At 36.7% G+C, this 17,112-nt stretch overlaps 1 protein-coding gene across 1 annotated transcript in view; it reads right to left on the reverse strand.

The window, feature by feature from the left end:
- Nucleotides 1-17,112, reverse strand: part of LOC127453878 (metal regulatory transcription factor 1-like) — a 63,095-nt gene that overhangs the window by 29,891 nt on the left and 16,092 nt on the right. Inside the window, exons 2-3 of the mRNA XM_051720624.1 lie at nucleotides 13,618-14,122; nucleotides 184-422 (exon numbers count right to left, since the gene is read on the reverse strand). Coding sequence (XP_051576584.1) covers nucleotides 184-422; nucleotides 13,618-14,122 — 744 coding nt within the window. The remainder of the gene's footprint in view (nucleotides 1-183; nucleotides 423-13,617; nucleotides 14,123-17,112) is intronic.

The raw sequence follows: 17,112 nt of genomic DNA on the forward strand, positions 1-17,112 counted from the left end.
CATTAGCTGGGAAAGTATTTCTTTCATATGTAAGCAAAATGGACATTATAACTGAAATATACCCATATGAATCGATATCGAATCGAGAGCTTGTGAATTGGATTCTAACAGGGAACTCTGTATCAATACCTAGCCCTATACAAATAGAAACTAAATGTATTGTATGTTGACAGTGGAGTTCACCTGTAGAGTGTGTTGAAGGCTTTCTCACAGCCCTGAACATCACACTCAAAGGGTTTCTCTTTCGTGTGGACGCGGACGTGGATCTTCAGGCTGTAGGATGTGAGAAAGGCTTTGCCGCAGCCCTGCTGATTACACACAAATGTGTATTCACCGCGGTGTGTCTTCTGATGCGTGCGCAGGTTTCCTGCCGTACTGTAGGTGCGCGTACAGCCCTCGAACATGCACTGGTAGCGTTTCACCTAAGAGATGAACAGAGCTTGAATATTACTGTCTTTAATTAAAAGATTACGAGATAAAACTGACTCTGAGGAACAGATGCTTTCTGTTTGCTTATTCCAATTTATTTTACAATCTACACCAAACTACCACAATGCTGGGCTCCACAACAAACGTTACAACACATAAATAAATTGGTATTTCAATTATTAAAGATGATTACTGAGATATAGTTCTTGCCATTATTAAGCGTATGGCATACAATTGAGTCATCATGCAGTTTGAATCCAGCTTGCAATGTTTCCTGATCATATCCACACCAGCGTTGGATAAGTTACTTTAAAAGTAATCAACTACAAATTCCCAGCAACTTCTTTAACTGTAACCAGATTACTTTATAGATTTCTTAATTGGAAAAGTTACTAATTACTTTACATTTAAAGGTGCAGTATGTAAGATTCAGAAACCCTTGTTATTAATGACACCTGTGGCCATTAAGTGAACTGCAGCCAGCTGCCTGTTGCTCGTGTTCGTGCATACACTCCATAGGGATGCGAGCGTGTGAGCATCCAAAACAATGATGTAATGTACAAAGAGACTGAACGTGATTCATGGCATCATGCTGACAGATGCAGCGGTAGCATAATTAAAATTACACAGTTATGAATGTTTTACTACAATCTTTGAGACTGTATATTATATTTGACTCTCCAGTGCTGGAACAGGGCTAAAACAAAGTGTGGATATAGGTCTGACTATAGATCTGTATATTTGTTCTGTATAACCAAGCTACGTTACACTAATGAATGGGTCTTTCTGCATTATCTTGAACATTGTCTAGCATTCATTTCATGTGTTATTGTAGTTTACCTTGCTGAATAATTACAGATTATCATTGATTATGACTGTGGAGGCAAGATCAGGTTAGCTAAAATTACACAGATCAATCCTTATGACACTATATTTCACATGCTTTGCAGTTATGCAAGCTTACCTGTCCAATAAGAAGAACGCCAATTCAGGGTCGGTTTTGATCCCCAAAAGTTAAGACTGTTAATCTACAACAGTCTCTAGAATTTACTCAGAATGGTGCCAAAACAAAAAACATCCAGTGAGTGGCAGTTCTGCAGACGGAAATGGCTTGTTGATGAGAGAGGTCAGGGAAAATGGCCAGACTGGTTCGAGCTGACAGAAATGCTACGGTAACTCAGACTGACAATATCAACAATAATAAATTGTCGACAAAACTTTTTCATTGTCGAATAGTCATTTGATCTCACTTAACGTAACATGTGATCACATTAAACTTTAATGATGATGCGCAAGAGCAGCACTGCAGTTCACACCTGACTGAGGAGAGGAAGAATTACACTGCTCACAGTCCAGATGCACTCTAAACTTTCCAAACAGCTTCAGGTGATGTAGATCGCAAAGTATTTGGGAATTATAAAAAAATACCAAATAAGTAAACACAGAAGCACTCTCGTTGTGGAATAAGTGGAGCTGGAGCTGCCGCTCTGCTGAAGCAAAACTTTAAAGGAAACACCCCTGCGTTACATCTTAAATGCAGTTATATTTAATGTGTTATAACTTTATTAAAGTTCAAATAATACGGAAACATATCATGTGAGTTGTACGAAGTGTCCCGATCTAAGGGAAGAGATTGAAACTGCATCCGGCTGATGCACACTCTGTCACAGGGACGCTCATCCCTCAAGCGCGCTCGCTTAATGCAGCTAGATTATAACGTGATGGCTCATGACTTACTGAATCATTTCTTATCGTGAAGAAAACTGGCAATCCACTGCTCTATTAATAAGAGAGAGTTAGAGATGGATTGAAGTGAACAGAAAGGTGAGAGAGAGTAGTCTTCACCCCAATATACACTGCAACAAAATATGTTTGATTTGTTTTTGTTTTGGCTTGTTTTCCAATATAAATATCTAAAACTCCTTTAAAACAACGTACATTTTCTTTTGCAAGTATACTGCAGAATTTTAATTTTTTTTTATCTGAGAATGTTGAATATAATATTAAAAATACAAATATTTTAAAATATTTAAAAATCCTTTTAAAAAAAGATGCATTCACCTGAGAAGCAGCATATAAGATATTTAGACTTGCTTTTGTAGAATATATATCTTGAATATTTGATATTTTGTCTTTACTGCACTCGCAGAAGTATAACCAAGTGGAATAAATACACTTATATTTAAGATACGTTCTCTTAAAGCAAGTCTAAATATCTTATGTTGTTTCTCAAGTAAATGTATCTTGTTTTAAGGATTTTTAGACAATTTCAATTGGAAAACAAGACAAAAACAATAGGATTTTTTGCAGTGAATTTCTTTACTGAATGAAACATAACAAAAAGTATTTTTTTCCTTTAATTCAGTGAATGTCATTTAGAGGTATTTTTAAAAGATGATTTTGTCCTCTTTACTGTTAGTAAGCACATTTAATACAACCTTTTAAGTCAGGGCACAAGCTGAATAATGAGTTAAGAGCTAATGATTAATCGCTGCAATAATCGCTCCAATAATCGTTAGATTAATCGATTATCAAAATAATCGTTAGTTGCAGCCCTATTCTGTACAACTGTGGTGAGCAGAATAGCATCTCAGAATGCACAACACATTGAAATGGAAATGGGCTACAACAGAAGACGACCATGTCGGGCACTTTATTAGGACCATAATGTTCCTAATAAAGTGCTCAGTGAGTTTACATTGACGCTTTTATAGCACACCCCTATCTGAAGCAAAATTGCCCAGCATCATCAGTCACTATATGAGGACAATGACAAAATTAGAGCCAATTTAACACACAATATGACAAACAAACAAACAAAACTCTTGACAGCAGGTGAATTATGAATCACCATGATCATTACAAGATCAAAAGACAAACAATGAACAGCCAGAGAAGTTTATTAGGAGACAGATAACAAATGAATGTTGTGCAGATGTTAGTATATGATAAATGACCCTTCAGTATGTATGTGTGTGTGCTTGGCACAATAGCCAGGGTAAAGGCCGGTCATTTGCATGTCAATGTAATGCAAATAAAACACACGCTGGTGACATCTGTCATGTTACAATCAAATCACTGCATTTTTGCTGTTCTGTGGCCCTTCCACATGAGCTCAAAACAGCCAGTGATTATATTTAAAGGATTTTCAGCATCTTCAGTTTGTTGGACAAGAAATCATTACAAAATTTTACTTAATATTTGGAAACTTTCTTTTTGTAAATGGTATGGAACTAAACGGCTTTATTAAAAACAAATCAAAAACATATTTTGTTGCAGTGTATAATGGGGCGTAGATTTCCTCTCACCTTTCTGTTCACTTCAATCCATCTTTAACTCACAAAAAAACAAACTCTCTCTTATTAATAAAGCTGCATATTGCCAATTTTCTCCACGATAAGAAATTCACAGTGACATACACTGCCGTTCAAAAGTTTAGGGTCACTTATTCTTTATTCTTTATTTTCTTCACATTTTAGAATAATAGTAAAGTGATCAAAACTATGGAATAACATAAATGGTACTATGACATATACACTACCGGTCGAAAGTTTTGAAACACTTACTCATTCTTTATTATAGGTTTTTGTTTTTGTTTTTTTTTCACATTTTAGAATAATAGTGAAGTCATCAAAACTATGGAATAACATAAATGGAACTATGGGAATTATGTTGTGAGTAAACAAAATCCAAAATAAATCAAAACTGTGTTATAGTTTAGCATCTTCATAGTAGTCACCCTTTGCCTAGAAGTTGCAGACATGTACTCTTGACATTTTCTCAACCAACTTCTTGAGGTATCACCCTGGGATGCTTTTTAAACAGTATTGAAGGAGTTCCCATATATGTTGGGCACTTATTGGCTGCTTTTCTTTATTATTTGGTCCAAGTCATCAATTTCAAAAACTTTTATTTTTTAAATTCAATTTAATTTTGTAATTAAATATATTAATATGTTGGCACAATTATGTTTTTGTCTACAAAATTAATTTCAAACATTTAAGCATACACCTTCAGATCAAAAGATTTTTAAGATCATGATAATCTTTTCAGGCAAGTGACCCCAAACTTTTGAACGGTAGTGTACATTATGATACAATAAGTCGCGAGCCATCATGTTATAATCTAGCTGCAGCAAGCTTGCGCGCTCAAGGGATGAGCGTCTCCATGACAGATTATTTAATAAACACTTGGAAGCAATTATTAGCCTACTTAATTGAGAGCCACTCAAAGGAAACATGCTATTGTTTTAATATATTATTTTCATTGAAATGTAACATTTTAATAGGCTAAAGGAGTGTGTTCAATAGCATATTACCTATTTTTTTCTGTGGTATCGAAATTGGTATCTTACCAACGACTGAAAATTTGGTATTGTGACAACACTATCATGTGCTATGGTAATAGTGTTTAGATGTCATAAGATAGCACTGTGTGAGAAACCAGGGTTATTATAGTTTTGAAATTTCACTAGTTTTTGTTTTTATTTAGTTTTGGGCTACACTACAAGTTACTATCAAAAAGTAGCTAGCTACATTGAAGCTACTTAATGAGGCAATTTTTTTTTGTTACTATCAAACCAATAATATTAATAACAAAATTTACACTAATGACATTTATTAATTAATGTATTAATTAAATACATTTAATGTGTTTAATTAAATATATTAAATGTATTTAATACATTTAATGAATAGTAACATTAATACAGTTAATAATGGCCATAAAATAAAATACAACAGTATAAAATAAAAACAAAAAAAGATCAGATTCCATTAAAAAAATCTTTTTTATACTATACTTCACACTCTTCAGTCCTGCAGTGGCCAGCTGCAGCCTACTTCCCTAAAGATCATATTTTTATGATAAACTCTCCTTGGGCTGGCATTTTTTGTTCTCGTCACATAATATTTAGTATGGATAATATGTGAATAAAGACTCAGGCCTCACCTGGGTTCATGCTCATTGTATTTTCTGACTTTTTTGCCATTGACATGCCAGTGCCAGCTTTACAGGTCACATACAGAGGTTGCTCTAGGTTGTCCAAAAAAAGTGGACGTATGGTCATCCTAGATCATTGCATAATAATACATGCCATAAATGATTTCTTTTACCAATCATTTTATTTATTTTACATGAAAATAATAGCTAATTAAATGCTAAGAAATGGAGAAATCAAATAGTTCTGCATGATAGTAATTATTATAATAATATATACTCTTGTAAAGGTAAACAAACTGTGGTTGCTCGCTTTACATAACCATCAGACAATCTCTTCTTATCCAAGTTAGCTGTAATAAGCTCTCAGTAGATGATGGTAATTCACTATTTTTGTTTGTGATCTGCCATTACAAAAGAAGACGTCGCTGCCTGATTCTGATCAGCAGACAGAAATATGCTGCCAGATAGTCGGAAGTTTTGCCGGTAAAAGTTTGGATTCTATGCAATAAGGAAGGCTATTAGTTATAATCTGACCATCATGATGTAGCGTTTGGTCACGCTACACCGCTACTTGCTGGAAAAAGTAGTTTGCTACTGGAAAAGCTACTCTGTTTTAAAAGCAGCTGAGCTACTGTCAAGCTACTGAAAAATGTGGTTAAGTTAGTAGCGTCTGTACATGTAGTTAGCTACTCCCCAACACTGCGACCTAGTGATACGGCTGTATGATTGTACCCAATAAAACTTTTAAGTTGCAGTAATAATTTAATAAACTTCTCATTTTTTAATCTTTGTGGTTAGTGTTAGGTGGGAGACACTACTGGGAGAATGTTTTGTGGACTGATGAAACTAAGATTGAATTGTTTGGAAAGACCACGCAGCACTACGTATGGCGTAAAAAGGGCACCACATACCAAAAATGTAACATAAAAAAAAAACAAAAAAAACATCATCTCAACGGTGAAGTACGGTAGAGAGAGCACCATGATTTGGGACTGCTTTGGGGCCTGGACCGCTTGCCATTATTGGGGGAAAAAAAATTATTCCCAAGTTTATCAAGATATCCTACAGGATAATGTCAGGGTTGCTGTGTGCCAGTTGAAGCTCAGTAGAAGTTGGGTAATGCAGCAGGACAATGACCATAAACATATAAGTAAATCCATGACTACAGAATGGCTTCAAAAAGAGAGAAAATCCCCTATTTAGAGTGGCCCAGTCAGAGCCCAGACCTTAACTCAACAGAGATGCTTTGGAATGGTCCAACATTCCTTCTGAATGTTGTGCAGATCTAAATCCACAGCTACCAGACATGCTTGGTTGAAGTTATTGTTGCCAAAGGAGGATTGACCAGTTATTGAATCCAAGGGTTCACTTAGTTTTTCCACAGCACTGTGAATGTTTAATGTGTTCAGTAAAGAAATGAAAGATTAGAATTGTTTGTGTTGTTAGCTTAAGCACCATCGTGTTTGTCTATACTTGTCACTTTGATGAAGATGAGATCACATTAATGGATGCGATTAATTTCAAATGTTTAACGAGTTCATTTTTCTTAATTGCGATTAACGCATTTACCGTTAATACAACATAGACCAGCATAAGCACTTATTGGAAGGGCAGAACCTTTGTAATGTGTTTGCCCAGAGTCATTACACTGACTCACACTGCACAACACACCCCAGAGCCCTTCTACCAAAATGAGCCTACAAGCTTAGCATAAAACACCATAACAAGGCGGTCCCATTGACATTCTATGGGCGGTACTGTCGTAACACGCTAGTTGACCTTTATGCTCTCTCCTATGAGAGAGGTTCTTATCTAGGTAAATAAAAGAATTTCTGCAGACACACACACACACACACAATCGTGCTTCGGTGATGAAATGATGGAAAAAGAAATCAAGTATTTTTCAGCCTGTGTAAGGCCCATTAGTTTTATCACAGAAGCACATCAAGTCTTAACTAGGGATGGGCATTCATCAATAGTAGGGTATTCTAATATTTAAGTTCATAAAAAAAAAAAAACAATACTCTAATATTCTTTTATTTAAATGAAGGTAATTAATGAGAAAGAGACGTAAAATAATTTTTTTAGTCAAAGGTTGCATCACCATTTAAAAAAAAACAAGCTTATAATTATATCCAAAACAAGCTTTTATCATGTCCTGTGTTTTTTTTACTGAAAACATTTAAACAAGCAATGCGTGAAAACAAAAATGTATAGAAAGCAAGCATTTAAGATAATGCAAAGCGAAGAAAAAGAAACCGCTAATAAAGTAGACTGATACAATTAACGTACAGGACGAATATAAACACTCAACATATTATAGTTATGTTTATATTGTATCTCATGTCATGTTTTTGTTGAGAAAAACAAGCATATCCACATGCTCAGTAAACTATACTCATTCATACACACCAGTTTAAATGATGGAATGTCCCTTCCCTCAGCTAGCAAAGTCTTTCTCAGATGCCATGTTTGTTGTTTACAGAAGCGTCGTGGGGATTACGTTGCTACAGGGATGCTGCTTTCTGACAAGCTGCACATATACAGGAGTATACCGCTTATACAGTACACTTAAACAGGGACCAGCTATCTCGCAGTTAGCCACAATCTCGCAATAACCCGCTTTTTGGTGTCCATCTAAATGTACAGACAGAACGGTTTGCTCAACCCAGTGCATCCTGTTATAACTGCCAGTTTTAGTTTGTGTGTTCAGGATTTAGCATGCATCTCACTGTATTAATAGTCGGCAAAGCAAATCTTTGCGAAATTCGTATAGTATTTTTACTTTTTGAATAATTATTGCAGATCAAATACTAGAGTATTTGACTACTCGTGCACGTCCTTAGTCTTAGCTAATCACCAAAACGCAGAATGATACATTTTGTCTGCAAGCGCTTCTCATGTGGAGTTCAAAGTGCCGCTGGCGTTGATGCCCTGACGCGAATCATGAATGCGGCTACGCGATTGCAGTAGGAAAGAGGATAGCCACAGTTTACCTGCAGATTGTGGAGGATTTGAGTTTCAGAGATTTAATGCACACTGCAATGAAAATGCAAACTATGGGGAGACTTTCAATTAATCAATTTCTATCTTTATACTGTGGAATGCTTTGTTTGGAAAATGTTAATAAAGCATGATATTGTAACATTTTTTTTATTTTTTATTCCTATGATGGAAATAAATGCATTTTGAAAGGAAAATAAATTTATATAGGGTGTTTCTCAATTCTAAGAACGCAGAGAATGGACTTGTGTTCTTATGGAGAACAGTCTTGCAAAGCTACCTTGGAAGAACGAACTCGGAAGGACAGGAGGACGTAGAACATATCTATTGCGAGCTTTGAGATGTGCTGCAATCTTCCTGTTGCGCAATTAACCATCACAGCACATTAGAATCCAGTGAGAGAACTACTGGCATTATCATACCACTGACAGCATTAATATCATCACACCAGTGAGGTTTTGCAGGACTAGTGACACGTTAAAAGAATAAAGTCTGTAAACACACATTTTCTCCATGTTTATTACTGCATTAAAATTATACCAAAAAAAACAACAAATATTGACAGAGTATAATGACTCTCACGAGCCACCAGATTTTCACAAGCTTACAGTGGGAAACTCTTGAGGAAAAAACAAAACAAAATGATAAATGTCCTTCGTCTGCCACCATAGTACCGAGTTCTTGCCCACAAGTCACCGTCTGATGCATCCTCGATTTCAAGGACACATCCAGCTAATTTCCTGCGTTCTCTGTACTTGTGTTCTTGAGGAAAGGAATCAAACTTCGGCAGTGGATGGTGACATAGAATGAGTCCACGAGAAAGAACACAAAATAATACACACTGAAAAACAGTTATAGTGTCAAATTTCAGCACTTTCAAAATCTGCGATTAATCACGATTGGGGAAAAAAAAAAAAAAGTGCGACTGACAGCACTAATTTTAATTCATTCATTTCTTAAATGCATATAATTTTTTTAGTAAAAGGCGGAGAATGTTTCATCATTTAAATACATTTTCCGTATCATTTCCGTTCTTTCCGTTTGAAGGGGCTGACTGCACACCACTGCCAGAGATAATTCACTGGGTCACTGATGCCCCAAAATCGGAACATTTGGCCTTAGATGCTCAAAGATGCTGTCTAGATACAGTTGAAGTCAAAAGTTTACATACACCTTATCCAAATCCATTTAAACTCAGTTTTTCAGAATAAATAGTAGAGAAAATGATTTATTTAATCTTTTAATTCTGTCATCACATTCCCAGTGGGTCAGAAGTTTACATACACTATGTTAGTATTTCGTAGCATTGCTTTTAATTGTTTAACTTGGGTCAAACGTTCTGGGTAGTCTTCCACAAGCTTCTCACAATAAGTTGCTGGAATTTTGGCCCATTCCTCCAGACAGAACTGGTGTAACTGAGTCAGGTTTGTAGGCCTCCTTGCTTTTTCAGTTCTGCCCACACATTTTCTATCAGATTGAGGTTAGTGCTTTGTGATGGCCACTCCAATACCTTGACATAGGTATGCTTGGGGTCATTGTCCATTTGGAGGACCCATATGCAACCGAGCTTTAACTTCCTGGCTGATGTCTTGAGATGTTGCTTCAATATTTCCACATTCACATCCACAATTTTCCTTCCTTATGATGCCATCTATTTTGTGAAGTGCACCAGTCCCTCCTGCAGCAAAGCACCCCCACAACATGATGCTGCCACCCCCATGCTTTACGGTTGGGATGGTGTTCTTCGGCTTGCAAGCCTCACCCTTTTTCCTCCAAACATAACAATGGTCATTATGGCCAAATAGTTCATTTTGTTTCATCAGACCAGAAGAAATTTCTCCAAAAAGTAAGATCTTTGTCCCTATGTGCACTTGCAAACTGTAGTCTGGCTTTTTTATGGCGGTTTTGGAGCAGTGGCTTCTTACTTGCTGAACAGCCTTTCAGGTTATGTTGCTATAGGGCTCGTTTTACTGTGGATATAGATACTTGTTTACCTGTTTCCTCCAGCATCTTCACAAGGACCTTTGCTGTTGTTCTGGGATTGATTTGCACTTTTAACATCAAACTACATTCATCTCTAGGAGACACAATGCATCTCCTTCCTGAGCAGTATGATGGCTGCGTGGTCCCATAGTGTTTATATTTGCATACTATTGTTTGTACAGATGAACGTGGTACCTTCAGGTGTTTGGAAATTGCTCCCAAGGATGAACCAGACTTGTGGAGGTCCACAATTGTTTTTCTGAGGTCTTGGCTGATTTCTTTTCATTTTCCCATGATGTCAAGCAAAGGGGCACTGAGTTTGAAGGTAGGCCTTAAAATACATCCACAGGTACACCTCCAATTGGCTCCAATTAGCCTATCAGAAACTAATTTTCTGGAATTTTCAACTTAGTGAATGTAAACTTCTGACCCACTGGAATTGTGATAGTCAAATAAAAGTGAAACAATCTGTCTGTAAACAATTGTTGGAAAAATTACTTGTGTCATGCACAAAGTAGGTGTCCTAAACAACTTGTTAAAACTATAGTTTGCTAATATGAAATCTGTGGAGTGGTTAAAAAATGGGTTTTAATGACCTTAACCTAAGTGTATGTAAACTTCTGACTTCAACTGTAAGGTACTCACTAAGTTTTGAAACTGTAGTGGCCAAACGTGCTGTCTAGATAAGCAACTCAATAAGTTATTGCAATATCCAATAAAAATATTGCAATATCCAATAACATCGTCAACTTCCCGGCCGAGGGATCTGTGAATATTCTTGCTTTATTGATTCTGCTCTAAAAATTTACATTATTTATTGAAACATGAAAAACTTAAACCAAAGATCTTTCCAAAGTCAAATTGCACTTCAAACGAAACTAAAAAGCAATTAAATTAACAAAGTGGTCAAAAATCGTATATAACCACCCTTCCATTTGCCGTCATGCAAGTATCTGTCTACAACAGGTGGAAAATTATTAATACAAATTAAGATATAAAGATAATAAAAAATGTAAACAACAACAATAATAATAATAATAATAATAATAATAATAACAACAACAACAACAATACTAATTGAAACATAAATTCATTTTAGGTTCAAGATGAACTTGTTTAGGTTGTATACACGTGTGTGACTTCCGTTCACAAAGCATGTGAAGCGCAAACTGCTCCATGGAAATAAAGCAAACTAAACTTCAGTACCACCTGAGATGGTCTGAGGTCATTTGCAGCATTCTCATATACGACAGTATTCTTGCAAACAGTTTTTAGATGACTGAAACAGAAAGAGTGAGAAATAGGGATGCACCGATCCGATACCTTGATTGGCATCAGCTCCGATACTGACATTTTTAGATGGATTGGGTATTGGTCCGACGAGCCCGATCCAAATCCGATACTGTGTGTTAGTCACGTTTGTTCCTGTCAAGCTCCAAAAATGACATAAAAGAACCATAAAAACACCACTGAAGCAGTTCATATGACTCGTGCATTTTATTCAAAGCCACTTGAAGACGTGCGATAGCTCTGTGAATCACAAAAGGCTGTGTTTAATAAGTAAATATATAATATACATGTGCAGCACCAGCACGTTATTGAATGGCGCTGCTGTTTACACACACAGTCACGGCTATTTTTATCTCAGATGTAGATGCTCAATAGTTCGGTTCACTTATAACATGCATTTAGTTCAGAATGTCAAAATAAAAGCCTGAGGGTTTTAAAGTTAAAGATGCACGATTGAAATATATTACTGTTGTATTTAAAATTCTAAAAGTCAATAATAATAATGTATTATTATTATTCTTATTTGTTTACAAATGATAACAATATTTAAGTTTAATGGGTTCCAAAACATAACTGTGAATGAAAAGTGAACTGATATCTTACAACTAAATTTAACAAAAAAAGAGATCTGAATCCTTTAAAGTCCAGATACAAGTTGAATGTTTTTTGCAAAACAATATTGCTGCAGCATTATCCAGTAGACTATTTAACAATAAAGTTTTTCTTAATAGTTTGTAAATTTATATTGAAATAATGTGTAGTTAAAGGTTTGTGTTTCTTTACATATAATTAGCATCACTAATTATATATTAGTGGTATAGATATTCTAAATTGATTATGAAAAAAACAACACTGGTATCGGATCGGTATCGCCCGATACTAAGATTTCAGATATCGGAAGAGAAAAAGTGGTATCGGTGCATCCCTAGTGAGAACTCTTTACATGGGCATGTTTCACTAGACATGCTTGCACTGCACACCTCTGAACAGAGGCATCGATGACATTGCTTTTGTATGTCTTACTTTCAATTATTATCGAGTGGTTTTAACAGCTTCTTTCACTTATCTCATGGATTCCATTCATAGAATGAGGCAGAAAGCATTTTTATTGAATATGCAGCTTGAAGCAAATGACAGGCTTTGTTACAGACAAGAAACCTATAAAAATACCAGCGATCGCTAGGAAAATATAGCCAAACTATATATTTTCTTAATCTTCTATTTTTTCACGACAACTCTCCTTAGTCTACACAGAGTATATGTATAATGTCCTTATAAATTTAAGGCGCTAAGTGAGCTCATATAGTTAGAACAATCTAGGAGTAAACTGCATCTTCTGCCTTTGGACATCACCATAAGCACAATGGATTGTACGCTGCCATACAGTGTGAGTGAACTTGTGGTTAGTAAATTTGTAGCTAGCATCTAGCTATATATTAGAAACTAGCTTACTATCCAGAAAAAAAAAAAAAAAGATGAATTATTTTTTTTTAAATGTTCAGGTTTCTTTTCAAAGTTCTTTGTTATCTGTTAATTTAAAAGGCCAGTTTGGTATTGAAAAAAGTAATTAAACTTGTTTTTAAGACAAAAACAATAAAGTTTTTTAGTCTTTCAACCTGTTTTTGTAATGTAATTTAATACTGTGATAATACAGTATACCACGATAAAAGCTTCAGCAATTATCGTGATGTGAAAAGTTTATACCGTCACATGCCTCCTCACTATGTTTTAAGATGGTGATGGACAGAAGTGCTGTCTAGATAGGCCACTCATTAGGTTTTGAGACTGTAACAGCCAAAAATGCAGTCTAAGCAGGCAACACACTAGGTGTTGAGACTGTAGTGACCAAAAGTGGTGTCTAGATTGGCTACTCACTAATTTTTGAGACCGATGGCCAAAAGTGCTTGGCAAAGGCTGAATATTTTGTTTCATAAAATCCAGCATGAACTGTTAGAACAAAATATTCCTCACCTCTCTCTGCTTGGTCTCTGGGCACTCGGAGTGTAGCGTCAGTGTGGCCCCCTCGATGTTTCGTGGCATAGGGGTGGAGCCAGGGTTAATGATGAACTGGATCTGGTCTGGTGAGATGGTGTGGTGAATGTAGCCCTGTGACATGCCATCCGGGTCAACCATGAAGGCCAGGGAACCCTCATCCCCATCGCCCTCTCCCTCTGGCAGAAAAGTCATCCCTTCCTCCTCTCCTTCCTCGTCCAATCGGATGGGGTCTTGCTCGATGAGCACGGTGGTCCGATCATAAATCCTTCCTGAGGAGGATGAGGGTCCCGAAATTATGCCGTTGTCTTTGTCAAAGTTGGCCATCTTGTCTTCGTCTTCCTCCTCTCTGGCCAGTTTGTAGATGTCCTCTTCCTCATCTTCAAAGAGCATGCCTGTCTCTGTGAGAGGGCCATTCTCTCCCATGTTCCTGACAGAGGACCCCGGTCCCGGGTTTGTTTCCACGTGCTTGCTTTTATTGCGGCTACAAGAGGTTTAAACAGTTGGTCAATAAAAAGAAAACAGACATGTGTAGTTTATAACAAAACTTGAGACTCGCGATGTCGCGATTTTATAGTTTCATTATTAACCACGATTGAAAATGTCACAGTAAATTTATATATATTCACCAATCAGCCACAATATTAAAACCACCTGCCTAATATTGAGTAGGTCCCCCTTGTGCCGCCAAAACAGCACCAACCTGCATCTCTGAATAGCATTCTGAGATGCTATTCTTCTCACCATAATTGTACAGAGGGGTTATCTGAGTTGCCGTAGACTTTGGCCAGACTAGTTCGAACTGACATTCTCTCTTGACCTCTCTCATCAACAAGGCATTTCCATCCACAGAACTGTCACTCACTGGATGTTTTTTTGTTTCTGGCACCATTCTGAGTAAATTCTAGGGACTGTTGTGCGTGAAAATCCCAGGAGATCAGCAGTTACAGAAATACTCAAACCAGCCCATCTGGCACCAACAATCATGCCTCGGTCAAAACCACCGAGATCATATTTTTCCCCCATTCTGATGGTTAATGTGAACATTAACTGAAGCTCATGACCCATATCTGCATGATTTTATGCACTGCACTGCTGCCACATGATTGGCTGATTAGATAATCGCATGGATGATTGTTGGTACCAGACGGGCTGGTTTGAGTATTTCTGTAACTGCTGATCTCCTGGGATTTTCACGCACAACAGTCTCTAGAATTTACTCAGCATGGTGCCAAAAACTAAAAACATCCAGTGAGTGGCAGTTCTGTGGATGGAAACTCCATGTTGATGAGAGAGGTTAACAGAGAATGGCCAGACTGGTTTGAACTGACAAAGTCTACAGTAACTCAGATAACCACACTGTAAAATTGTGGTGAGAAGAATATCATCTCAGAATGCTATTCTGAGATGTGGGTTGGTGCTGTTTTGGCAGCACGAGGGGGACCCACACAATATTAGGCAGGTGGTTTTAATGTTGTGGCTGATTGGTGTATATACAGTGGCAAGAAAATTTATGTGAACCTTTTGGAATTACCTGCATTTATGTATACAACTGTCTTAAAATTTGGTTTGATCTTCATCGAAGTTACAATACTGAACAAACACAATTTGTTTTAACTAATAACACAAAAATTATTGTATTATTCTTGTACATATTGAATACATCATTCAAACATTCACAGTGTAGGTTGGAAAAAAGTACTTGAACCCCAAGGCTAATGACATAAAAAAAAAAAAGCTACTTAGAGTCAGGAGTTAGGATCCAATTAATGAAACAAGACTGGAGGTGTGGGTTAGAGATACTGTGACTTATAAAAGGCACTCAAATATTTTGAGTTTGCTATTCACAAGAAGCATCTGCTGACGTGGGCCATGCCTCACAAAAAAAAAAAAAAAAAAAAAACTTTTGTTGCTTTGCATTAAGCTGGAAAATGTAACAAAGTTATCTGAAAGAGCTTAGACAATCATATGTCCACAGTTAGACAAACTGTCTACAAATGGAAATAATTTAGTACTGTGAATACTCTCCCTAGAAGTGGCCATCCAGCCATGATGACTCAAAGGGCACAAAGCAGAATGTGCAATGGAGGCAAAAAAAAAAATAAATAAAAACCAATAATCTTTCACATTAAATTAAAAACAGTTTTTTCATCAGGGAGAAGATTTTAAAATCGTTTGTCTGAAGAATCGCAATTTGTAACAGAATTGATTTCCCCCCTACCCCTACTCAAGAGTGTGGATCACTGATATATATATATATATGCGTGTGTGTGTGTGTGTGTGTGTGTGTGTGTGTGTGTGTGTGAGACCTGGATTGCTGATTTAACGGTAAACTGCCAGCAGGAGGTGAAGCCACCGGAAGTGCTCGAGTGGCCATATTGATACTCCTTAACAGCCAAAGAGCCCTTAATGACAGATAGCCGATACTGCCAGTGTTTTAATTTACTCGTTATGGATAATATTCGCTGCAAGGGGGAAGATATAGGCTATGCCTACACAAATCACGATTTCAGAGAATCCACTTGCCCCAGTGTGCAGCTTATCAGTGCAACACAATGTTCACCAAAGGATCAAGAAATTGTAAAATAAGTCAGAGAAGCTGCAATATCTGCTTGCTATATCGTGACAACACCGGACAGCCTTATTTCTCGACTCTAAATAAATAAACAATTACATGCGTAGGAAGTAGTGTTTTCAAAAGTACCGGTACTTCGGTACCAAGTCGATACTAAAATAAAAAATGATGGCACGAAACAAGTGCTTCTGTAGTACCAGTAGTTCTATATCCGGCACCAGCGCGCAGGATGACTGACACACAACAGCTTTAAAATGCTCACAGGTTTATTTTGAATGCGTGCTCTTACTCATTTTACACTGAAATCCACAATTAATCAAATTAAATCGTGATATGTCCTAGTGTGATTGCTGCTAAAGGCTGCAATCTTACTGTGGATGAGCCGCATTATTTAAATGAATGTATAAATCTGACCGCTCATACACTGGAAACTCCACAGACATTGAGAATCAGTCACACTGTATGAGATGACAAAGCAGAGCACTAAAACACTGTAAAGTGTGCATCACATGTAGACTATATATTTACAGTTGAAGTCAGGAGTTTACATACACCTTAGCCAAATACATTTAAACTCAGTTTTTCACAATTCCTGACTTTTAATCGTAGAAAACATTACATGTCTTAGGTCAGTTAGAATCACTACTTTATTTTAAGAATGTGAAATGTCAGAATAATAGTAGAGAGAATGATTTATTTCAGCTTTTATTTCTTTCATCAAATTCCCAGTGGGTCAGAAGTTTACATACACTTTGTTAGTATTTGGTAGCATTGCTTTTAATTGTTTAACTTGGGTCAAACATTTTGGGTAGCCTTCCACAAGCTTCTCACAATAAGTTGCTGGAATTGTGGCCCATTCCTCCAGACAGAACTGGTGTAACTGAGACAGGTTTGTAGGC

This window comes from Myxocyprinus asiaticus, chromosome 16 (genome assembly GCF_019703515.2).
Source record: "Myxocyprinus asiaticus isolate MX2 ecotype Aquarium Trade chromosome 16, UBuf_Myxa_2, whole genome shotgun sequence".
NCBI lineage: Eukaryota > Metazoa > Chordata > Actinopteri > Cypriniformes > Catostomidae > Myxocyprinus > Myxocyprinus asiaticus.